The 24,283-nt window shown below is 36.9% G+C and overlaps 2 protein-coding genes across 7 annotated transcripts in view; one reads left to right on the plus strand and one right to left on the minus strand.

Annotated features, from left to right (window-relative positions):
• Positions 1 to 301: 301 nt before the first annotated feature.
• Positions 302 to 24,283, minus strand: part of wdfy4 (WDFY family member 4) — a 46,121-nt gene continuing 22,139 nt past the window's right edge. For 4 of the 6 annotated variants that reach the window (XM_089117113.1, XM_089117115.1, XM_089117112.1 and 1 more), the window contains exons 37-63: positions 23,709 to 23,830; positions 23,422 to 23,613; positions 23,165 to 23,277; positions 20,264 to 20,341; positions 19,990 to 20,181; positions 19,222 to 19,306; positions 18,937 to 19,109; positions 16,925 to 17,073; positions 16,214 to 16,334; positions 15,951 to 16,036; positions 15,775 to 15,831; positions 14,815 to 14,847; positions 11,777 to 11,819; positions 11,482 to 11,601; positions 11,275 to 11,392; positions 11,007 to 11,116; positions 10,017 to 10,170; positions 9,808 to 9,899; positions 8,606 to 8,818; positions 6,868 to 7,000; positions 5,462 to 5,619; positions 5,178 to 5,336; positions 4,905 to 5,084; positions 3,226 to 3,408; positions 2,677 to 2,773; positions 1,882 to 2,002; positions 302 to 1,766 (exon numbers count right to left, since the gene is read on the minus strand). In XM_089117113.1, the coding sequence (XP_088973239.1) occupies positions 1,700 to 1,766; positions 1,882 to 2,002; positions 2,677 to 2,773; positions 3,226 to 3,408; positions 4,905 to 5,084; positions 5,178 to 5,336; positions 5,462 to 5,619; positions 6,868 to 7,000; positions 8,606 to 8,818; positions 9,808 to 9,899; positions 10,017 to 10,170; positions 11,007 to 11,116; positions 11,275 to 11,392; positions 11,482 to 11,601; positions 11,777 to 11,819; positions 14,815 to 14,847; positions 15,775 to 15,831; positions 15,951 to 16,036; positions 16,214 to 16,334; positions 16,925 to 17,073; positions 18,937 to 19,109; positions 19,222 to 19,306; positions 19,990 to 20,181; positions 20,264 to 20,341; positions 23,165 to 23,277; positions 23,422 to 23,613; positions 23,709 to 23,830 (3,349 nt within the window). In that variant the 3' untranslated portion in view covers positions 302 to 1,699. Of the gene's footprint in view, positions 1,767 to 1,881; positions 2,003 to 2,676; positions 2,774 to 3,225; positions 3,409 to 4,904; positions 5,085 to 5,177; positions 5,337 to 5,461; positions 5,620 to 6,867; positions 7,001 to 8,605; positions 8,819 to 9,807; positions 9,900 to 10,016; positions 10,171 to 11,006; positions 11,117 to 11,274; positions 11,393 to 11,481; positions 11,602 to 11,776; positions 11,820 to 14,814; positions 14,848 to 15,774; positions 15,832 to 15,950; positions 16,037 to 16,213; positions 16,335 to 16,924; positions 17,074 to 18,936; positions 19,110 to 19,221; positions 19,307 to 19,989; positions 20,182 to 20,263; positions 20,342 to 23,164; positions 23,278 to 23,421; positions 23,614 to 23,708; positions 23,831 to 24,283 lie in introns of those variants that run through there. The other 2 variants (XM_089117114.1, XM_089117117.1) reach the window with 2 other exon arrangements.
• On the plus strand, positions 12,512 to 15,135 carry lrrc18a (leucine rich repeat containing 18a). The gene is made up of 2 exons (XM_039672800.2): positions 12,512 to 12,794; positions 14,045 to 15,135. The coding sequence occupies exon 2, from the start codon at positions 14,049 to 14,051 to the stop codon at positions 14,886 to 14,888; it is 840 nt and encodes a 279-aa protein (XP_039528734.2). The 5' UTR covers positions 12,512 to 12,794; positions 14,045 to 14,048; the 3' UTR covers positions 14,889 to 15,135.

A 24,283-nucleotide genomic window follows, 5' to 3' on the forward strand; every position in this document is an offset into this window, starting at 1 on the left:
TGTCTAATATAATAAAATACATTTATAACTTATAATTATTAAAAAAAAGTATATTAAACAATTCATTTCCAGGGTCCACTTTGCTGTAAAAGCTTGTTTTTCCTGCACGCAGTGACCCGTATTCTTAAACTTAATGGACATCTGTGTTGATTCTATGAATTTAACTACTCCAGTAGCCCTGACAACTACCGAAAACATTACATCAACTGCTGGACGCTGCCAGGGGACCACATGTACAAACAGACAATTCACAGAAAGCTTATATTCGCTAGCATTGCTATATAATAAACATGCTCGCTCATTAAGGATGTCAGAAAATACAGGCTATTATTAATCGTGGCTGCAAGCAAACAGAAGCGTCATTCAAGGTCATGACTAAATGATGCTATTCTAATCATAAGATTCATTAATAATCCTGGGATCTTTACTAGATGATGTTACACATTTACACTTTATGCGTTTGAAGACATCTGAGAAATTAATCAGATTAAATATGCATTAGTGGGTTAAATGGATATATTCTACATTGTAAACCTGAAGATAAAATGAACAATTGTTGCCAAAACAAGGCATAGTTTGGTACTGCTAGAATAAGGTTTGGTATTGAGGGCGAGTAAAAACAGGCATGTACAGCACAAACATGTTTTCTGAACCAAACAACAAATAACTGAACTTTCCAGTACTTTTCCACACTGCAAATACAAAATATTCCACAGTTAAATTCTGTAAAAATCTTTAAATTCTATAAATGTGCGTCACGTTTTTTTTTTTTTTTTTTTTTTTGGAAAAAGAAATATCAAAAGTCAAATAAATTCTGTTCTTTCACACATTCTATTAATCAAATAATTTTAAATAAAATGTATCACAATTTTCAGAAAAAAAATATTAAGCAGCACAACTGTTTCCAACATTAGCATATTTCCTAATTAGCATATTCACATGTTTTAAAAATATACAAAAATGGAAAATGTTAGCAACTATACAGTCTATGGTGGTTAGCAATAATAATCCTTTACACTTATAAAACAGCATTTCACCGTTGTTTCCTGTATGCCATCATTTTGTAGCATTTATTTAAGAATCCCCCAGATCATGGAATGCGCCTAAATGCAGCTTTGCAAATCCGCACCCTTTATGACGGGAACCTGGGGCACATCGCCAATGGAAACTCTGACTCTAATTGGCTGAAGAGGGTTGATTCAACACTATCAATAACTGCTGCTTTACAAACTACACATCCATCCATTCAGTACAGTATGTCCACCAGTGTAATTGTAAGCAAAAATATGAAATGGCACACAAGCGGATGGCTTTTAAACTCCAGCATACCGGTGTTTATAAAATAAACATTACTTTGGCTTTCTGAGAGTCCACCGAGAGAAATAGAGCTACTATACAATAAAACCGACGTGCCAAATGGGCCTATTTTTTATTTATTTTTAAATGGCATCATCTTTCATTTCTTAAATAAGCAGTGTTGTGTTTCCGGCCCTGGCCAGCGAGCCTCACCCAGTCCAAGAAAGTATGCGTCATCCCTGTAATTCACCAGACCCAGAGTGGGTCTCCTGAAGTCAGCAGTCCTGCTGGAAGTGGTGAGAGCAAAGTGCATACGTAGGCAGCTCTTAAGCTGGACTCTCCGCTGGCATTCAGCTGCAGTTACTGCCGCCTTTAACGCTGACTGACGGAGGATTGATCGGGCCTAGCTCTCGCAGGACCAGCTGTACACCCTGCCCCAGGCATCACCTACCAGCAGCGTGCCATGCGTTCTGAAACCACATTCAAATGATATCTTCAGAAGAACATTGACTTGGATCCTGCACTGAATCATTTTAAAAAGGAGAGCTTTCAGAGCACATTTTGGTCGAGGCCTTTCGTCAATACCTGGATATGCCCAGAGCCGTAATCGCAGGGTTGTTTTTGCAGTGTCGCCGAGAGACGGCCTGGTTGCGGTTTAACTCTCGACAGAGCACCAGGTGTCTTTCCCACTTCCACGAGCTGCTGTCTGAGAAAAGCAAAAGCAAGAGTGAGATATGAGACAGAGATTATTTATGGTCAGCATGTTGCCAAATTGAGAGAAATACATCTAATATAAAGCCTTCACTGTTACGACGAGTTCCCCCAATTTAATTTAAACGTGTTGATACTTACACGCGCTGACGCTGTGCTGTAACCAATGTGTACCAAATTGGATTTGGTTATTATTGCTTTCTAAATTGCATGCCTACATCAGCAAAATTGCTCATCAGTGTTTACAGGCTGTATGTTTAATAACTTTGCCCCATAATTCCTCGCAGCTAGCCCTAATGTGTCGCACAAAACAGTAGATCATTATGAACTTTTTCTTGCGGATCGCTCAAAACCGAACCTCCGGCTGAGTGTCTGTACTATCACACTTAAGAACACACGTAATCTGATTTTTACGGCATTTTTGAAGGATGTCTGGTATTTGGTCTGGCTATTTCATTTCAAACATTACTCGTGTATTAGAAAATAACGATTCTCGTGACGTCACAAAGTACATTGTTTTCCAATATTCTGAGCGAGCTCATGTGATTTCATGCTGGCCATTAAAGAAGCTTGTGGGTTATAGCGCTCCTATGGCCGGAGGCGAGAGCAAAAGCGCATATTCACGCTCTTGTTCAATTCTGCACTTAAGGTGAAGTGTATTAGTGTTACCTGCTTCCTCGGGAGCTGACGCCAAAACATGCCCTTGAGACACCGAGCACTCCTCATGTCCAGGTAATTGTACTCTAGTATATTCAGTCTTCCATATCTAGAACAGAACCACACGGTTAATGAAAAAAAGAGGGAAAAAAAAAAAAAAAAAAATCGAATGCAATTGAAGCTATATTCATAAATCAAATCTGCCGGCCATTGATGTCGCAGGTCCAGGCTCCAATTGATGCCTAATTTAAGAAGCATTTTGATTTAATAACTGCTGTTACCTCATCTAAACTGAGCACATCTAACTATTAATGCTTCAGTGGGACTTCTCAGCAAAGCCTGTGAGCCCTATTTCAATATCCCAGTTACCCTATTTTAATATTTTTTCAGCTATATTACCTGACTATTAAGCAGGAAGCACTACAGGAAAGATTTATTGCTTAAACACAAAGGTGTAGTCTTTGAAGAAGACTTCTCATTTAAACGTTCTCATTATAAAGTTCGCTACGCCCCATCATCTTTCAGTCAGAGCCTTCGGAGGAGCATCGAAAAGGCCCGTACCCGGACGATGCCATCGGCGCTGCCGGTGATGATCACGTTGCGAGAGTCCCACTCGTACTTCTGTGTGAAACAGCAGCACAGAATGTTTCCTTCGGGCCAACAGGACGGTTTTACGGATGCCAGCAGCTGCCCCTTCATGGTCCACAGGTACAAATGGGTCCCAGCACATGACGCAATCTCACCCTGAGAGAGACAGAAAGGCCATTAATGATGCACATATCAGGCAATGATCTATCCATCCATCTCTAAACTACTGTTCCAAAGTTTTTTTTTTTTGGGGGGGGGGGTGTTATAATAAATTATTTCAGCTTTGCCATCACAGGAATAAATAATTTTAAAATATAGAAAACAAATTCCAATATCTCCACAATATTATACGGAAGCCCTGAACCGCAAGTGTAAAAAAAAAAAAAAAAAAAAGCATTTTGAGATTAAAGTCGAAATATATAGAGAATAAAGTCTAAATACTTTGAGACTACGAGAATACAGTCTTCCGTTGAAGCTGCATGTGTGCTTGCCATTGTCTCACATTGCCGCACACACAAGCATTCACAATGGTGCATAGTGAGTGTTTGCGTTTGTGTGTATGTTTTGTTTCAACAAAAAGAAATTCAACAAAAAGAAATTCAACAGGTGCCAATCTACCAGCATTAGGCTACCATTATGGGACATTCTAAAGTGTAGAATTGTGTTCAAAGCCCAGATAAAAGTAAAAAGCTACTATTTTGTGTTGATCCATGGCAGTTCGACTTCACAAGTGCATTTCTTTACACACAGCTAGTGGACACGCACTGTTATGAATGCATACACTTCTATTATCGTAACGACTTTAATCTCGAAACGTTTCGACAAATCTCAAAATGCTTCATTATTTGATTTATTTAAATTTTTTTTTTACAGATTTTATTTTTTTTTTTTATGTTGCAATGCTTTACGATGCTTCCGTAATATTACTTTTTACCATAGTTTTGATAGAAAAACACAGCCTTGGTGAACATAAGAAAATTTTTTTTTAAATTCTTACAGACTCTAAACTATATTTTAAACTTTCAAACAAGCCAACCTTCAAAGCTCGTCTAGACAAATGCTGTTTTTCTAGTTAAAAATCACAGTTACTTTAATTAATTTAAATATTTTTACATAAAATTGCAATTCTGCATCCTGTGTGCTACTAGGAATTTTATTTACATTTAAAAGGCATTTAATTCATTTAAGCCAAACAACTTTGATATTTACAGTGGCCCCAAAACCTACTTGGACATTTACAATGTATGAAGAAATAATAATAACACATGGTTAAATGATCTTACAATGTATGACGAAATAATTACACATGGTTAAATGATCTTAAATACTTTCAATTTGCCATTTTGGAATCATACATCAATTCTTGTCTCTTGTGTTTTAGTAGCAGGTATGTTTCACACTGTGTAACAGGGTTTAAGCGTTAAACCAGGTCTGAAGGGAAGGATGTGCCCACCCTTTCCTTCACACAGATGGCTGAAGGGAGTTGCAGAAACCACTCTGCGGGTGCAAATGAGCCCGTATAAATGTGTCATCCAGACACAACACAAGCCGAATGGCCCTAACCAAATTAAATGTGCGGGAGTGAGATGGATGGAGAGAGATTTGGGAGGTAAAATGCAGGCTGACGTATGTTTTTGCTGGAGGGTACTCACGGTCAGGTCATTAATAGCCAGGGCAGACACGGCAGAGGAATGTTCTGGTAACTGTGTGATGTAGCTGAGGTCCTCCAGGTCCCACAGGATGCAGGTCTGGTCAAGAGAGCCGCTAATAATCACACTATGCGCTTCGGATGCTACCAGACACGTCACAGTGTCCGTGTGACCGTACAAGACCTAGGATTGAAAACAACAGAACATTTATTTTATAAAAATGAAAAAAACATAACTGCTTTGAGACACCTAAGCCTGAACATGACTCTTAATGACCTGTCTGAGTCTCATGTGTTTGAGTTTGTCCTTGCTAATGAAGACGTCCCACACACACACTGCAGTGCTGGTCCCGGCCGTGATGATGGTGCTGTTATTGGGACAGGCAGCACACACAGCCCCTCCCCAGTCCGACAGGCTCTCAAACATGCCAAAGCTCTGCAGCACAGACAATAAACCTTGTTAAATCATAAACAATAATTCAGTTACACAATAGGAACACATTACATGCAGGACCATCACTCTGATTTATTTATAAATCTAGAGAAACTATAAAAGCAAACCTTTTCGGCTGTGTAGCTCCCAAAAGAGCAGGTCTGGTCATAAGATCCCCAGCAGAAGTATGTGTTCCAATGTGGAGGGATGAGAAGTTTGTTTTTTTCCACGACCAGTACATCCTTCTCTCTACACACTATTTGACCAACAGGCCCCAGCGAGAGCTCTTAAAGAGAAACAACAGAAAATATCAGCTTTATACAGCAAAATGTGTGTGTGTGTGTGTGTGTGTGTGTGTGTATATATATATATATATATATATATCTTCAGAATCCTTCAGAAATCATTCTAATATGCTAATTTGGTGCTAAAGAAACATTTATTATTATTGTCAATATTGTAATATTTAATTAATAGAAAGTTCAAAAGAACAGCATTTATTTGGAATATACATTTTTGTAAAAATCTGTTTACTGTTACTTTAGATCGAATAAATGCAGACTTGCTGAATAAAACTATTAATTTCTTTTTAAAAAAATTAATGATGGCAAACTTTTGAAAGGGAATGTAGTTAATTTTATTTGTACTTTAATTTGCCACAAAACTATTGTTAATGTCATAACTACATAACTAAAAATATTGGAAAACTTGCTATCACAATACAAAGTTGTTATTAATTCTTCCTAAGTGATGTGTAAGTGGTTTTAAGACTTTTTGGAACACATTGTATTTAATATTTACACAAAAATCTTTATGTTGAAATGTTTATGTTTTTTTTTGTCAGCCCCCATTTTAGACTATTATTGCATCGATCTATCTTGAATCTATTTTGAATCAGGCATTTGAAAAATTAAATTGAAACGATGTCTCAGGTTTAAGGATAAAAGTACAAAAAAAAAACCTATGTGGTCAAGAGAAAGAAGTATTCTACTTTCAAATGACCTATATACTGTAATCCGAGGACACACTCAATCTCCTCGCTCACTGACAGTAGAACAGTAACAGAAATCATAATGAAGCATGAGATGATTGCAAATTTGTCTCAAGATGCCCTTTAAATCTTTCCTTGTTGGATTTACTGATCAGTATGATAAAGTAACGCCTGATATGAGAACAAGATATTGAGTGAGAGACAATAGAGCGAGAGAGAAAGAGAATCATCTAATTTTCTAAGAGAGATCCTTTTGGGATATTCAGATTATTAAATAAGCCTCAGTGGCGGTATCATCGAGAGCGGCCTAACAAATAGCAGGAGCCGAATGGAGCCGAGCTGAGCAATGACTGAGAAAATTAGCCTGTGAAAAGTCTAGCCAGCATCTTCTGCCTCACGGCTCCTATTGCTCCCTGTAGACATGGCCCCATCTTGTAAAAATAATTGAGGAATGGAATAAAATAACAAGGTGACTATGAATGATTAAATGGGGAGGGTCACGACCACAGAGCAGAGAATATTCATTTTAAGTAGGCAATGTACCTTTTATTGCCTGGGTGGTGGGCTTGAGCTTGTCCAGTTTAAAGAAAAAGGGGGTTATCTGACTGGATACCGACGGCTCTTTCGCAGCAGAACCCTTGTAAGATGTGCGGCTAGGGTGTGGTTTTGTGAAGATCTGCAAGCATAACACTTTATTCAGTATGGCATTTAACATGCAGTACCACAATAAATCATCTCATTAAAGAAAAAAAGGTTTAACCCTCTGGTTGTGTTCTGGTCATTTTGACCCAAAGAGGATTTTCTTTTCCTCAAAAATGCTAGTTAATGTCTTTGCCTTGAACTAAAACTCAGATCAATGAGGCCTACGATTCATTAGTTCCAACAACAAATACAAAACCTATTGTAATTAAAAGAAAACACGTTAGAATATTTAAAAAGACTGAATCCTATATTTGATAATAATATAGTATGAGTGATTAAAAAGCGATCAAGCATTTTGATTTTTTTTTTTTTTTGATATTGGATATTTAATAGTGCATTTCCCATATTTTAGATTACCTTTGGTGTCATCTTTAGGTAGTTTTTAAAAATAGTAATAAAATTAATAACAGTGTTAAATGTGATATTTAGAATTTTATAGATATTTACCTCAAAATGAATATCTATTTCACACTGTACATTATAATCAGGGCTTGACATTAACTTTTTTGGTCCCATTTTATATTAAGTGGCTTTAAGTACTATGTACTTATATTGAAATTAATAATTTGATACAATGGACTTATTGTGTACATACATGCTTTTACACTGTACTTACATTTTGAAAATACCTGCATGTAATTACAGCTGTAATTAATAAATGTAATTACGTTTGTAATTACACAGTTTTTGACCCTTCCCTTACACCATAACCCACCCTTAAACCGACCCATACAACCACACCTGACCCTAAACCTACCCGTATCACACCTCAATAGCAGGAAAAGTGTTTTACAATACAAACCTGAACAAAATAAGTACATTGTACTTATTTTTCGATGTAAGTACATAGTACTTAAAGCCACTTAATATAAAGTGGGACCACTTTTTTTGTTTTTACTAGTGCACTCAGAATTGTCATTGGCCACAATTTTGACATCGCCACCATGGAGAAAAACTGCCACATAGATATTTTCAATATAATCTCATAATTTGGCAGCAGGTATATAAGCCTGCTGTCACTTTAAGACCTGACAAATGGATCCATTTGACTTTTACACATGCGTTTTCCTTCTTAAACCCTTACGTTCACTTAATGCATAACGTTATTTTGTGTGTATTTGACTGTTTACGCGCAATAAACAGTGAAAAATAACTCAATTTAGTACTGAGAGGTGGCCTTATGTGCACTTTGGGTGTGAGCAAAAAAATCTCTGGGAGTGAGTTAAATACCATGCAGAAATTCAAGCCCTGTGACAACAAAAATCATACGGAGCAAATGAAAAGACTGAGAAAAAAATAATGAAGTGCACAGATAAATAATTTATAATAAACACTACAATATTACATATAAAAAAAAGATCTGTCAAATTTGATTTCATGCCGACTTTAAGATTTATCAGTTGTCAGCCAATATTCAGTATTGGCCAGAAATATAATATCGATGCACCCCTTGTAAATAAATATTGCTGTGAAAAGTGCTTTAAAATTTCATTCTGTATTTACAACCAAAAAAAAACAAAAAGCAAATTTGAGGAATATAGAATATACTGATTTTCTTTAAACTGCTCAACTGGCGTACCTGTTTTGGCATTTGGCCAAAGTTGTTGATATACCCAAGGACAGTACTTTTCACGACAGGATCCTTCATGGTCGCTCTATCGTGTTTGTCAGTGTAGAAGTACGGGTGAAAGGTGTTGAGGGCCTCTACTGCAGGCGAACCCTGCTGTCTGTAGCCGAAGACCAGATCAATCCAAAGATGCAGGCGTGCACTCACGTAATCGCTCTCAAGAGCCTGAGGAGAGTGCAAACTCGGTCAGTCAGCAGATCTGGATGGGTCTAAAACACTATAAGTGATGCCGTAACCTTTATTTCTGTAGCAGTGCAGGCGGAAAAGCTTACACATTTCAGGTCAAAGAGATTGCACAATAATGCATTTTAAAAAGATATTATTCCATCCGGGCGACTTGAACAATTTGAACAATCTGATCTAAAAATGTTATTCTAAAAGTTTGCATGCCTATTACATGTTAATACCTGTATTTAGAAAAATATTGGAAAAATAACTTATTTTAGAATTGGTTAAAGAGCCCAAACATAACATAAACATATACACAAAACAACAAAAATCACTTAAAATAACAAGTATAATCAAAGCAGCTCTAAGTCACATGCACTAAATTGTGGAAGATCCCTATATTGCCCTTCATTTGCATATGAAGGAAGGCGAGCGGACAGAATAGCTCATTTTATGCTATCTGGAAATGATACAAATATTGCTATGTAGATTGGGAACTGATAAAGCCTGGTCCTTATATGCCTGCAGGCATAACATAGTGAGAAAGAAAGCATTCATTCCAATAACCAGCAGGCTTCTGTAATGGAGTTATAGGAGAGTGCAGATATTGTACTTGCGCTGAATTGGGCCTGTTATCTTCTAATTACAATGGCGTTAAACAGAGTAATGGGGCTTCCTTGATGAACTCAACAAGTGCTTATTATCTCAGGAAAGGCAACAAAAAAAAAAGAAAAGAAAGCAGCTACAAAAATTATTCAACTATTGCCAAGTTTAGCCTGGATATGAATGGTGCAGTGACACTGATACTGTTTAACCCCATGCTTGTTTTCATGAAACTTGGTATGTGCTCTGATTGCACTGGCCTCCATTGTCTTATTAGAGTAAGTATAGATGCCTTTAAACTAGAATTAGATATTATGAGGTTTGTTGTCCACAAAAAAGGCCTATTTTAAGTTAGATGGACAGCCTTGACCAGAGAAACTGACCTCTCTGTGTACTCTGATGAACTCCTGTGGGTCTCCTTTCGCCCAAGGTGGCAAAACCACATCATCTAACGATGTCCCGTCCTGCATGCAACCTATATTATCAATACACACATTTACAGACTTATGAAACAGGTCGTAAATCAAATCATATATAAAAAGAAAAAAAACTGCATTTGTATTCAATTATTGAGCTAATACTGATATATTACCAAAGTCAAATTGGTTTGAGTTGACAAGAAAGTCTGGGAGGTAGAAAAATTCTGGAATGAGCTCCCTAACATCACTCATATTGTCCTTAGATGCAGATTCCCACTCGTTCTGAATGCTGTGGAACATCCGCTCTGGGACATCAAACGCTCCGCCCTGCAAAAAATAAAAATAAAACAAAATTTGAAACTCTGAGAAAGGGAGCACTTTTTCTAATGTTATTTGAAACCACAATGAAAAGGATTCAGAGCAAGGACAATTATATAGTATGAAAAAGACATTCCGTCATGTGTTTGTTTAATGCATAAGGCTGGGAGCTTCACTGCCAGCTAGCCGAGAACACTAAAACGGCCCCATGTGTGTATGAATCACAGTCAAGGAACAACTGCTTAGATTTGAGACATTTTCAAGCAATTGATTCAGGCTTTTTATTTTTCAAGGGATTTATATGTCCTGATGAAAATCTCTGGAGAAGTTATGTAATTTGCAGGAAAAGCAAATGCCCTCATTGAATGAAAGTAATATACTGTTAGTGGTACAAATCTGATTATGAATATTACTGTACGGAGGAAAGCTGCTCAAGTTAAGCAAATATCATTGCAAAGTGTTATCCTAATGTGTGCATTACGTTACACCGGCTATCAAATATGCATGACATTTTATTTTAATCAATTGGTTCCACCATGTGTATAAATGAGATATTCTTTAAAAATCTAAATGCGGTTTTGCAAGCAAGTCGTGCAAAATAATTTATTTGCATACATATTAAAATCATACCCTAATTCAGTTTTGGAAAGAAAAAAGAAAAAAGCGCACCCCATCCCAAACAAGGCCAGAAACAATAAAGCTCGTTTCATCAAGTAACTTCAATTTAGAAAAATTGAATTTTATAGGAGACATGTTTTGTGCTTCATTTGATAAAGAAGAGACCAAGACATATTATTCATCTCAGTTTCTCACTCAGATGTACTGTTATTTGAGTCTGAGTTTACCTGCAGCTGGATGAAGGTCTGGGTGAAAGGCTCCATCCTCACCAAGTATGAGGCCACTATGATGGCTGAGGAATAGTGTGTGCAGTAATGACACTGAGCCGACAGATCACCTGCAGGGGGGGTTATGAAAGAAAACAAACAAAAAACACTCATAGGCTTCTATATCTGCAGGTGAAACCGACAAACTTCATGAACTTAAGCTACTACTGTATATGAGAGAAAGGTCTCAGTAACAGAATAGTTGCATATGAAAAAAAATATTCTTTACCATCATTATTTTCCACTTCAAGAAATCTCTGAATGAACTTTGCTTTTCTTTTCTCAGTTTGAGCTCCCATTGGTTTAGACAGATCTCTGAATGTAGCAGGACAGGACAGATCCAGAGTCTAATCATTCAAACAAACAAGAATGTTCAGCATCGAAAAAAAGTCCTTCAAATTCAAAAGTTTCAAGTTTGGATGCATGTTAATTTTACCTCTGATTCATAATCAGCAATGATCCACGGGAAAACAGGATATTGCATCAAGTCATTGTATGTCCGTCCAGCAAGTGTGTTGAGATGCATAAGGTATTCAAAGTTGCTTATTTCTCCCCTCTATGAAAAAAAATACAAATAGTGTCAAAAACAGAATAAAGTAAAACAAAAAAGTATTACATTTGCAAAGAGCTTATGTTTCTATAAGTGCATTCAATCAATTTGCAGGATTCAGGATGTATATCACAAATGATAATGATGGTTAATAATGGTAAAATTAACTGAAGGCTCCAACCTGCCATTTAATTAGGCCCGTCTTCTCAACTGCTGCCACCCTTCTGTATAAACACAGGAAAGAAGAATTTGAAGACAAATATTTTATTGTGAAGAATTTGCCATATATATATAGATATATATATATATATAAATGATTTGACCTTTTGCGATGTTTCCTTCTAATTCTTAACAGTTACAGAACCAAGTGCCTTGAATAAGGATTCAGAACTAGTCATCTGAACCAAGTCTACTAGCTGCACAGCAACAAATTAAGGAATAGAAAGAGCATATCTTTCCAAGCAGGCACATCTCTCATCAGACACGGGGCAATAGAAACATGTACATTCTTATGGAAATAAGGGTTGAGATTTTTTTCAGTCATGTCAGTCCCTTGTTTAAAGGAGTAAATAGTGCCATCTATAGGTTTTTGAAAATGACTGTAAACACATTATTAAAATATTATTACCTTGATAGTTTGGCTGCCCCTTCACACATATAGTATTAATGAATTTCAAGATTACGAAGTGTGACTCTCAAAACAAGCAACCCAAACATGCAAAATCAAAGCTGATTTGACATGCTGATGGCCGGATTTACACCACGACTATTGAAACTGGTTTACAATTTTCACCATTTATTCCCATTATGTAAATTAAAAGAAAGAAAGAAAGAAAGAGAGAGAGAGAGAGAGGGAGAGGGAGAGAGGGAGAAAGAGAGAGAGAGAGAGAGAGAGAGAGAGAAAAAGTGAGAAAAAGAGAAAGAGAAGAAAATACAAAGTTCAATTGTGGTTAATGAGTGAAACTATTAACGTCCTGGAACATTAAGGAAATGTAATCTGAGGGACTGTAACTGCGCAACACTCTTTCTCGCCTTCCTTTTGTTTGCTCTCCGGTCACAGGACGATAAAACTCTTGGCACCCCACGCAAGTGTTGCTTGGTAACAAAAGTTAAACAGGACAAAGCTTCTTTTTGGACTATAGTCTGAAGATCCTCCCTTGATTCTCAAGCACTTCAGTTGTGGACCTCATTTAAAAAAGGTGAGTAAAAAAAAACTTATTAAAGTCCTTTACACCAGAAAGGGGATAAAATGAATCCTGGGTAACAATAGCTGGTTGAGACAAAAATTATATTTTTTACACACTTTGGTGTAACCCTTTTAACTTTAATCGTTTTTGAAAGTCTTGTGAAGCTTAAATGACAAAAGTGTTATGGTTAATGATAAACCTATAAAATGTGAAAAATGTGCCTACGGACTGAACCTAAGTGGCACAACTAGCAAAGTTAGACAGTGAAGCTTAATTATCACGGTGTTTATATACTTTTTCTATTACAAAAAAAGTCACTTCATTAGCAATTTGGATCATATTTTAAAACAACAAATTAAAAATGAGAATGCGTCTGAGTATACTAACTCTTGTTTTAGTTAAGCATATTATATCATTGGTACAACATTCAAAAAAAATGTTTGTATTAATGTTAATTTTGAATACTCTAAAATACTAAATAAACAATTGTTAGAGAGGTTTTCAAAAGTATATTTTGGTTACAAATGATGTCTGGTCTTAAATCATGTAGTCATGACATCTATTATATTCCATATGTCAAGAAAACAGCAACAAATTTTCTCTCCGTTTGGAGGGTTCAGAATCAGCGAATCACAAACAACATGAAGATGGATCACGCCAATGGTCAGCTCTCTGTAATTGCACCTCTCGGATGCAATGGATTCAAAAACAAAAGGTCTAATAGAAACAAGATGAACCATATTAGCCCATCTACCAATGTGATTAATGAGTTGCCAAAGGGCTTACAATGCAGACACTCCTCCTTTTTAATGGGAAGATATGAAGGGAGCGAGTTTAAATCTCTTAACAGTGTCATTTATCAAAGTACTGATTTGACTCTCTTCACACAGTCACACGGACTGCTAGCGCCGCCCTGGATCAATCAGATGGAACACAAACAGCTTTTTCCAGAAAATCTTTTGGCCGTTCGTCGTACCCACTGTTATCTGGTATTAGCCATAATTAGAGAACGACATTATCCTAAATTTTCCCTTTAGGGTGAGGTGGGTGAGTGAATCGGGGTTGTAGACATCACACCCCTCTCATTCGCCCCCCGATACTGCCTGCGGGCATACATGAAACCTCTTTCCCTATGCAAACAACTAAACTGTCGCGTCATTAAGTCATACATGTTTAAAGCTACGAGGTCTTGAGATAATAATTACATGACTTGAGTTAAGACTTAATCAAATTGATGCTTCCATTAATCTGTGTTTGTACAGCTCCATGCCTAAAGGGAAGAGAGCAAGTGGAGCCAAAGGTACAAAGATAACATTGAAAATGGCCAAAAATGCTCTCAGAGTAACTCCAGATGGCAAACTACGACTTGATCTGAGCAACGTAGGCATCGGCACCTTTCCCAAATGCCTCCTGAAGTTAAGAAACATCGAAGAACTTGACTTGAGCCGGAACCGATTGAAAACAATCCCAGAATTCATTAGCCAGCTGACTGGACTGCGTTGGTTAGACCTTCACAGCAACCAAATCGAACAACTGCCTGAAAGCATCGGACTCCTGGGGTCTCTAGTCTACCTCAACCTCTGTAACAACAACCTGGACTCTGCTGGCTTGTCGCCTCAAGTAGGACATCTGAGAAACCTCCAGGTTCTGAACTTGGGAATGAATCGTCTAAAAGCACTACCGCCCACCTTGGCTGCCCTGACAAACCTGACAGAGCTGGGACTTTTTGATAACTTGCTAACACAGGTACCTGATTGCATTCAGGTGCTGCCCAACCTGACGAAGTTAAACACCAAACGCAATCCTGTGGCCTACGCACAGCAAGACAGCAAAGATTCTGAGTCTGTAAAGATGAAGGGAAGTCTGTTTTTGTTGAGAGAAGGAGATTTGTGCAACCCTTGTCAAGAGAGGAGCAGAAGGAAAAAGCTGCTTGATAGGTCGCAAAGGAAGATTAATTTTTCAGGGCTGATCTCGCCAAACTCGGTAGCTCGAGGTATTCAAGAAAATTGGCGGCAAAAGACTACTACCTCACCTCCAAGTTTTCACAGAGAACATGACAGACCTGCTGGAGACACCAATAGATTGTCTTTCATTAACAATTTTTAATACATAATGACTATTTTAACATTTGAATCTACTCCTGAAATGTTACTAAATAAACTGCAGGTTTTGCAAGGGGGTCCACTGAATATTGTTTGATCTCAAGCTTACTTGTGTGGGGAAAAAGTCCATTTATAACAAGTTTAGAAGGTTCAGCTACAGTAGCTGTTTCATTGTGCCTCCAAAATTAAAATGTAATGTACCAATGTATGAATTTGTACATCAATCATGATTAATTAAATATGTAAATACATTAATTGTCACTAGTAAATGTTTTTATAGGCCAGGTTTTAAAATGCAACAGTTTTTCACAACATGCTCAATCTCTCTACCAAGGAGTCTTTTAATTTGTACTATATACAGTAAAAAAAAAAATGCATTATATTTCCCACTGTAATAAAATTGGCTTTGAAGCCGATGGAAAACGATACTAATATAAAGTCCATTCCCTCTTCATCAAGTCAAAAAGTCAGGGGAACTAAACATAATAAAACTAAATTGAGCTGAAATTGAAACGGTGAGTTAAAGAATGGTAATTTGAAACAAAACAACAACTAAAATAACAAATAGGTAGAAAGCTTATGGCTCCCTAGCAGACAATTAAAAACCATACAATTGTGACTATTGGCAGCTTATGACTTCGAAAAGTTACTGAGGCTGTTTTAATTGGTAGAAAGTGCTGAAGATGCAGTAATTGTAGTTTCCGTGTAATGCCCGGATATTGTTGAGGGGATTGAGAGTCTTCCTGTCAATATTTAACCGCACACATATCAAAATGTCTTTTCTGGAAACTTTGAAACCACAAAACTCTGTTTCAATATGAAAGCATCACATTCTCTCCAACTGAAGAGGCAGCTGTCTGTGAGATCTGGTAGATGCTTTTGACACTCACCTCACATTAAGTACAGTCTCTCCCCTTCCCTTTAATGAGGAGACCACAGAGCATAGTCTGGAAAGCAGGACAAAGAGAAAGAGAGGAAAAAAAAAAAATCAAGATAAATCAATTTAGTCTGTCACCTCGCACACAGTTCTTTACCTGCCTAAAACACAAGCACTATCTCGCTTTACCTCTTATATGCATTGATATGGTCATTGTTGAAGAATACCAGGAACACCGAAGTTCCGTTCTTAAAGAATATTTCCAGAGCGTTGTCCTAAAGCATCATCGAGAAATGAAACCAAAAACATTTTAAAAACAACAAAATTTAAACATAATGGCTAATAACTGCACCAACTACTATGTATGAAATTCAGAAACAAAGGTACAGAATTTGGGCTGTAAAATAAATATATTTAACAACAGAAATAACTATGGTTGCTGTGAATCTCACCTCAAGCAGAAAGCGCATGAAATTGGCCTCTTTGATGTCATCATATAACCTGCGTTTGCAGCTCGGGCTCAATGAGTTTTTCTCTTTATTCATCATGTTGCAAATATATGAGTCTCTCACACTATAATAAGTACAGAAAAATGTAAGATACTGTTGTATCTATAAACAAAAAAACATAAATAAAGCTGCTCTATCTCAGTAAAGACTTTTTCTCTTTATTAACTATGAATGTTAACCTTCTCATTTATCATGCTTTAATAATAATAAATTATCACAATCATATACACAAAGCTTTTTTTATTTTTTTTAAATAAACACTACCATTCACAGCCTTTTTTTAAAAATACTTCTACTCAGCAAGGTTGCATTAAATATATATATATATATATATATATATATGGTGTTCTTTTTAACTAATACTCATTTATTTTTTTTTATTCTGATTCCCTATTTCTTTAAAATAGATCAGCATAAATAGATCAGAAAATTAAATTAAGAAAGATCATGTGACACTGAAGACTGGAGAAATGGTTGCTGAATATTCAGCTTTGCCAAAACATACATTAATTAGATTACATAATAGAAAAGGGTTATGTTCGATTATTTTACAATATTACTTTTTACTTTAATTACCGACCCCCAACTTTTGAATGGCAGTGTGCCGTGTATGTATGCATGCATGTATATGCTGAAAGAAAACAGTTGCTTTACTTGGTCTGATGATGGATTCTACAGCACACATCTCCCGTGGAGGTCAACGTGAAGCCTTCACATATGTAGAGGTTAGCTTTCCCAAACAACAGCACTCCTTCAGTCACCACGTGACCACTGACGACCACCACGCAGTGTTTGGCTTTGACCTGAAGTATAGACACATATGTATCAAGTAGCTTACACGGGAATCCGTATTGTCCATTGAACTGTCTAAAATAAAGCTGTAATTTGTTTTACATGCTGCCAAAATCAATGGACGAGTAAACACGATGTCAAGTCAAGTTTTCAACAGTTGTACGAAGTGTCACTGCAGCCTGCCTTTTGAATTGTGCCCTGGGGCTAAGGTGTCAAAGAAGCACCACCCTGGCCTTGATTGATCACTGTTACCACTTCATTATCTAAACAACATGGTGAAAAGACAAAAATTAAAGGGAGAAAAAGGCAAGATGCTGAATGGTTGGGGTGTTTGTGAAACAGGGCCAATCCTCCGCAGGCGGAGTTCGCACGAAACCTCTCGATTATGCACGGCTAATTGTATTGTCTCCCTTCATTTCACACCAAGCAGCTGCACCTGGCCTCAGCCCTGAGTCACCGGGACTCTAAGCTCCGGGGATCCGCGTCCCCGAAACATATGGGGTCCAGCCGTACTGCCAGCCGCTCCACAATTAATACAAATCAAATCAGAACCTCCTCTCCATGCAAGCGCCCCCTCACCAGAGCAGAGAGAGGGCCCCACTGTTTATTACCAGAATTAATCAATGACACAGCAACAATAGCAACACACTAATTGATTAAGGCCCTGTTTAAATATATGGTCCACCTGGTGGGGTTTTGGTTTCAGACAGAGCTTTAAAACTGAATCAGCCCCTGACCTGAGTCGGTCCTAATTCTGTCTGGTCTTGGTGATTTACAGCAACAACTTATTACACCCTGCTACAAAATGTTTTTAAGAGTGTTCGGTGGTAGTTCACATTAGAATTGATACACACACACACGCATTCACACACACACACATACATATATTCTCTCTCACACACACACGTATGTATATATGTGTAAAAGTATGTGTGTATGTATGTGTGTTATATATATATATATATATATACTGTATATTACATCTAGAATGAGCTTTAGACATAAACAGTACTTTAAATTACTACAATTCTTATTTCTCTTTAGAAATGATATTAATAAGTATAAAAAGCTGGAAAAATATTGATATTTATAAACAAATTTACAGTTTTTAACCTTTCCATCAGATTTGTTATCTATTAATCACCAAACAGAGCACAATAATGTAGAATATTATTAATTTCCTCTTATCTTATTTATTCCTATAAAATGTGCCAAAAAAGCCAAAATTAAAATAAAATAAAAATTATTATTATAGAGATAATGAGAATTTATTAAATATAACTATTCCTATCAATAGGTGCAAAAAAATGTTTTGTTGTTAAGAGAGAACAGGAAATGATGGGTATAGGAGAAGGATTGGGAAATTAAATGAGCTAGATTCAAACCACAGCTAAATGTGTCAGCATATGCACTAATCGCCACACCTAGGCCCTGTATAAAAGCAATAATTAACAACTCGTAAGATTGCATCTGTGAAGTTATTTCCTCTTTGAGTAATAATGAAAAGCTAAGCCTCTGAGGACATGGTGCCTGTAAATTACAGTCATCGCATTGCCTCTGGAATTGAGGCGTAGGCCGTGTCAAGTGTTTGCATTTCTGTATTAATAAGTATGGAGAGGGCAATTCGGCTGGCACGCAGCACAGCAGGACACACCACCTACTGAAAGAATACAAGACAGCAGACATCACCCCCTACTGTTCCTTATTAATACTTCTGTCAGCCACTCTCTGCCCTGTTAATGCTGAAGAGTGCTGTCAAGCTCAACACACACACACACACACACAATACAGCTGTCCACACTTAAGCTCAGGAATGTTTTGTTTTTTTCATAACAAAGGAATGTGCCTCCAGTTGAATATATGATCATTCTCACCTCTTCAGTGGGTTCCAGCTCCTTCAGTATGAGCTGAGTGTCCATGCACTGATCTGAGATGTCCTCGGGCAGAAGCGAGGTGTCGTTCAGTACGGGGAAAAAGGTCAAATGCTCACAATCTAAACCAGGCTCCTCATCAACCTCCCGGCCTGCCTCACACAGGATCCTGGGGTCTGGGACACACATTAAATATACGCACTTAAAGAGATGCAGATTCAGCTTTTGCTGTACAATATAAAACATGTTATAAAGTTGATCATAAAAATGACATGAAAAATATGATACCTGAATCAGCCTCAACAACTTCAGCAGCTCCTTTGCTTTCTTCAGAGAAATTCTTCTGAATAAGGCCCGAAGTCAGTGTTGGCATCTATTTAAAATAAATAAATATACATAAAAATAAATAAATAAATTATATATATATATATATATATATATATAAACAAATAAAGGTTTTTTAAATATATAAATATATATGAAGAGTTCAGATGCAAAAGCCTCTAAGTGCCATTTGAAATTTTCTTCTAAAATGACCATTTTTATCAAGCTTGTTTATTTAAGTTCCGTAATTTCACTTAAATAACAATTAATAGGTAATCTTCATTGCCATTTAAGTGAAATTACTGAACTTAAATATACAAGCTTGATAAAAATGATAATTTTAGAAAAAAAATTCAAATGGCATTTAGAGGCTTTTGCATCTGAACTCTTCATATAAAAATATATATATATATATATAAACTGTTTATTTTTTATTTATTTAACAGTATAAAACTGAAATTAATACAGAAGACAAATCATTTACCAAGCATAATTATTCAACAGTGATAGTACTTTAGGAAAAATACTAATAAAGTACTTATTATTATTATATAAATTCAAATAATACAAAAATAAAACCTGAATTTGATGATTATTTTAACAGTGGTAGGGAAAACACTATAAAATAATACAAATAATAATAATATAAAACCTGCATTTGATCTTTATTTTAATTCACTGCTAAGACTGTTATGCTATTAAGATTTCTTTGGCATGACAGCAATAGTTCACCTTTTTGGATCGACGTAACTGCTTTCTGCGAATTCGGGATCGTGTGCGGTTGCGGCCTTCTGCTGTATTCTGCACCCACCCTCTTTTGAGGAAGACTCCTGGACCAGGGCCGAAGAGACCCCTCTCTCTGAGCAGGTCTTCCTCTATTCTTAGCCACTGAACGGCCATACGATCATTCTCACTATGAGTCATCTACACAAAACGTAAAATTAAATATGAAATGTTGGATTCCTGGGCCACAGCATTATAGGTATAAGTATAAAAAAAAACCAACCTGTGCATGACTCCTCAACATGCTATCAAATATGGTCTCACAAGTTTGCCAGTGTGCTTCCATGTCCAACACGAACCCCTAATGCAAACAAACACACAACAGGCACACACATGAAGGTACATTATAACAAACAGACAGTTATATGTATGTAAACGGTCCTCTGTAGCTATTAGGTTTGCACAGTTACAATAACATTTCGCAAATTGCATTCATGTGGGAAAAACAAGCTAGTGGCTATTTAACCATACAATAAAGCTGTCTCCAATAGTCCTCAGTGTGCTCTAATTAACTTAAAGTATAATATAAGCACAGTGTGAGGTGGCTGCTGGGCCTGCGCCATGCTCTGTGTCCTGCTGATTTATTATACTGATAGGCATTAGCCCTTCAGGAAGCCTGTGTACTTCACCACCGACCTGCTCATATCCAGATTTACTTAAAGGCTCATTAAACCAATCATCACAGTGGTGTCCTCTCAGAGCCGCCCAATAGCCACACTGACTGCAGTTCGGAGACTAGAGGAGCACAGAATCCAGCACTGTTAGAGCTCAAACTGATCAGATAAGTATGAGTTAAGAAGGCACAAGACCAAGATAAAACTAAGATGAATAAAAATCACCTCGGATCATTTTATCATTTTGTTGATTTACAGCTTTAAATCACAGTGGACTTCATTTTGGCTTTTTGGTGCTTTGGATGAGTGTTGTAGTCATGCAAACAACACATTTTGACTGATTTGTAGAAATGTTTTTCAGTTATTTTTATGTAAACGCAGAAAATTAAATCATCTGTGGTAAAATATTGTCCAATAATAAAAGTGGTGAATACTTGAATAGTTTTTTAAAGGCACAGTACAAAAAGGATTTCTGCACGCAAACCTGAAAACAACATCTGAAAACATCTACAAACATGTTATCAATTCACTGGTAAAGCGATAAAATAGTTTGATTTGTATTTTACTTTACTTCACCTACATACTTAATGCTGCTTTGCATGCCATAGCTAAATAAGAAAAACCCAACAAAACAAAAACAAAAAAATGAGGAAAAATGCAATTTGGGAGACAAGTTATAAAATATAGTGGCAAGTTATAAAACTAGAAAAATAGGAAATTGTGCATTTGTGTGTGCCAAATGGACGACGAGATTAAGAAGTGTTACAAAGGAGTTCACAGGAGTAATTACGGCCCTGTATTGACAGATAAACACTGAATCATGGCCTAATCATATTCTTTTATTTAGAGAATCATAAGTAATATATAGCATTAATTACTCCATTTACCCAAACAGCAAACTTATTGGCCTTGTACGAGCAGCACATTAAACAGCATCCCCTCTGCAATTAACATCACACTGATTTCCATTTTAATTACTTTCCACAGAAAAAGACTACCTCTGATGATAACATAACATAATGTCAGCTTCATTTTAGGCTGTTGGTGAATGTGTAATAAACTTAACTTGATCATTAGCTATGTTAATTATCTTTCCATTATGAAGATATAATTAGTCTGTAGCATATATCTGAAATGAATCCAGAGGAAAGTTTGCCTTGCGCCGGGCTGTATGGGTAAGTTCTCTGGCGTACTGGCAAATGGATTAAACGGCGTATATCAAATATACATTTTAAAATGATGAAATGGATTTATCACCCATAAGACACAAATTATGTAATAGTAACAAACAACTAGTGTAAAAAAGTCCAATTTATCAACTGACGACATTTTAACTTGATTTTCTGCTGTTTTTTTTCTTCTTCAAATTTGCTAGTGAAATAGGAGTGGGGTAAACTGTGCCATTTTTATTTACTGTTTTCTCCAAGGCAAGGAGAAATGAGAAGCAAAAATAATATTCCCAATAATTTTTTACTGTGCTTAAACTGAAATCAGAAGAAAGTGTCTATTGCATACGGTCATATAATCAGAAAAAGGTCACATTATGGGAAATGAATTAATGTAAAAATAAATGAGATTACAAAGCCTTACATTGTGACATTAGTCACATTTTCATCAAACACCTCAGAAAAGGTATTTTGAATGTAGCAGTGAAATAATTGTCAATGATTTATAATACTGTTTGTAATAGCATATTCTGCATTTAGAGTAAAATAACTATTAGTTGAGCAACTATAACAAATCTTATTAATGATGCGAGTCTTGATTTTTCTGTTAAGCACTAAAGTTAACTTTCTATCAAAACTCGAAGGAATGAAGGTATGAGTGTACCACAAGACAACGACTTTACAGGAGAAATTCAGAATCCACAAAACTCACAGCAAATTTTAAGCAGCACGTTTCTGAGGAGGACAATTCATCAAGACAGCTGATAGGCTGTCACAAACTGATATGATACAGAGTAACAGAAAATGAACGTTTTCATCGGATCGGGACTGCCTATAATTACCGCCCCCTGTTTCTGAGGCGGAGACGGAGATAGCAGCAGTTGCAAAGAAACAGCAATTTCATGCCCTTGTGCCTGAGTAATATCTCTGTGCATCCTTTTCCAGATGGCGACGTCTTCAGTGGTGGGAACTAATGATGTGGGCTGCGTTTTCGGGGGGGAAAAACAACAATAACAGCGTCTTTAACCTTCAACAGCAAACGCAATGTTCTAGTGAGTGTTCCCATGGAAAAAATTAACAAATATCAATTACATTGCCCACTGAGGTGTACTCAGCTGCAATAATCCAAATTGATTTAGAGACAGGATTGAGACAGAGCCACGGGGTAGGTGGTGGTGTCCGGTTGCGGTGACATTGGGACGGTGTGAGGGCACCATGTGAAGGAATTCTCATTGACTAAACCACTCACGTCCTGTCTGTCCAAAGTGGTTCTGGACGTGCGTCACGTAAAAGCACCGGAATCCAACAGAAACATTTGTGTTCAAACAAATTTGATTGTCCTACCTCAGTACTGCTGGCTGAATCCTTCCCAAACCTCTTCTGGACAGATTGCAATGCACTGCTGAGAAGTCCTGCCCTCTTCTGGTGAACATTATTTGCTTTTTTCTTTTGAGAATCTAAAAGAAAAATGTTCAATGTAATTCTATGCAGGAAAATCTTTTTCTACTTATGCAACATGCAGAATATAATTCCTCTTTTGTGTCAGTCAAATACAACCAAAACTAAAGCAAGATGTTGACGCACAAGTAGCAGTGACTGACCTATAAAGAGCTGCCAAGCTTTCGTTGCCGTCTCCTCCCACAGAGGGCTCACATCACCCATAGAGACCTGGCCCTCCTTGCCAGTCGGCTTAGCGGACAGGTCGATTTTACAGGCCTCCTCCAGAGCCTGTCTCTGCTCCTGAATGACTCTACTCCAGCTGTTTTCCACAAGCATCATCAGCTCTGACTCCACTACAAGGATCACAAGCATATTCAAAACTTTTCATTTTACTCATGAGCCTGGCAGATAACAAACTGAAGGTGAGAGAGTGAGTGAGTGAGTGAACCTTCTGCTGAATCAGCGACATTGGTCTGCGACATCACCCGGCTGTTCTTGTGTGGGAAAAGATGCCTCCAGATGTTTCTTGAGGGTTTTTTATGGACTTCACATCCAAAGCCTTCAAGAAAGCTAAAAGACGGTAGTAAAAAAGGTTTTGACTTATTCAGAAAATGATCAGTGAAAGGATGTTCTTGACTAGAGGAAAACGTTGATCAAATTAAAGAGTTAGTTCACCCAAAAATGAAAATTAAGTCATTAATTACTCGCCCCCATGCTGTACAAACCCCGTAAGACCTTCGTTCGTCTTCGGAACACAAATGAAGATATTTTTGATTAAATTTGAGATCTGTCTCACTACCACATTGGCTGCCTAAGGGACTGGCTCTTGACGGCCCAGAAAGTCAATGAAGAAAATGTTTAAATATCCCAAGTGACTACAGTGGCTCAACTATAAGTTTATCAAGCGACGAGAATACTTTTTGTGCGAAAAAACAAACAAAAATAACGACTTTATTAGACTTTTCCTTTTCTTCCTTGTTGGCCTGAAACGAGACTTAGAAATAGAAATAAAGAAATAGTCGA

Source organism: Pimephales promelas, chromosome 11 (genome assembly GCF_988280905.1).
Source record: "Pimephales promelas chromosome 11, fPimPro1.hap1.1, whole genome shotgun sequence".
NCBI classification, from domain to species: domain Eukaryota; kingdom Metazoa; phylum Chordata; class Actinopteri; order Cypriniformes; family Leuciscidae; genus Pimephales; species Pimephales promelas.

Coding starts and splice junctions, on each gene's coding strand:
- lrrc18a (XM_039672800.2), top strand. CDS start 14,049: ATGCCTAAAGGGAAGAGAGCAAGTGGAGCCAAAGGTACAAAGATAACA.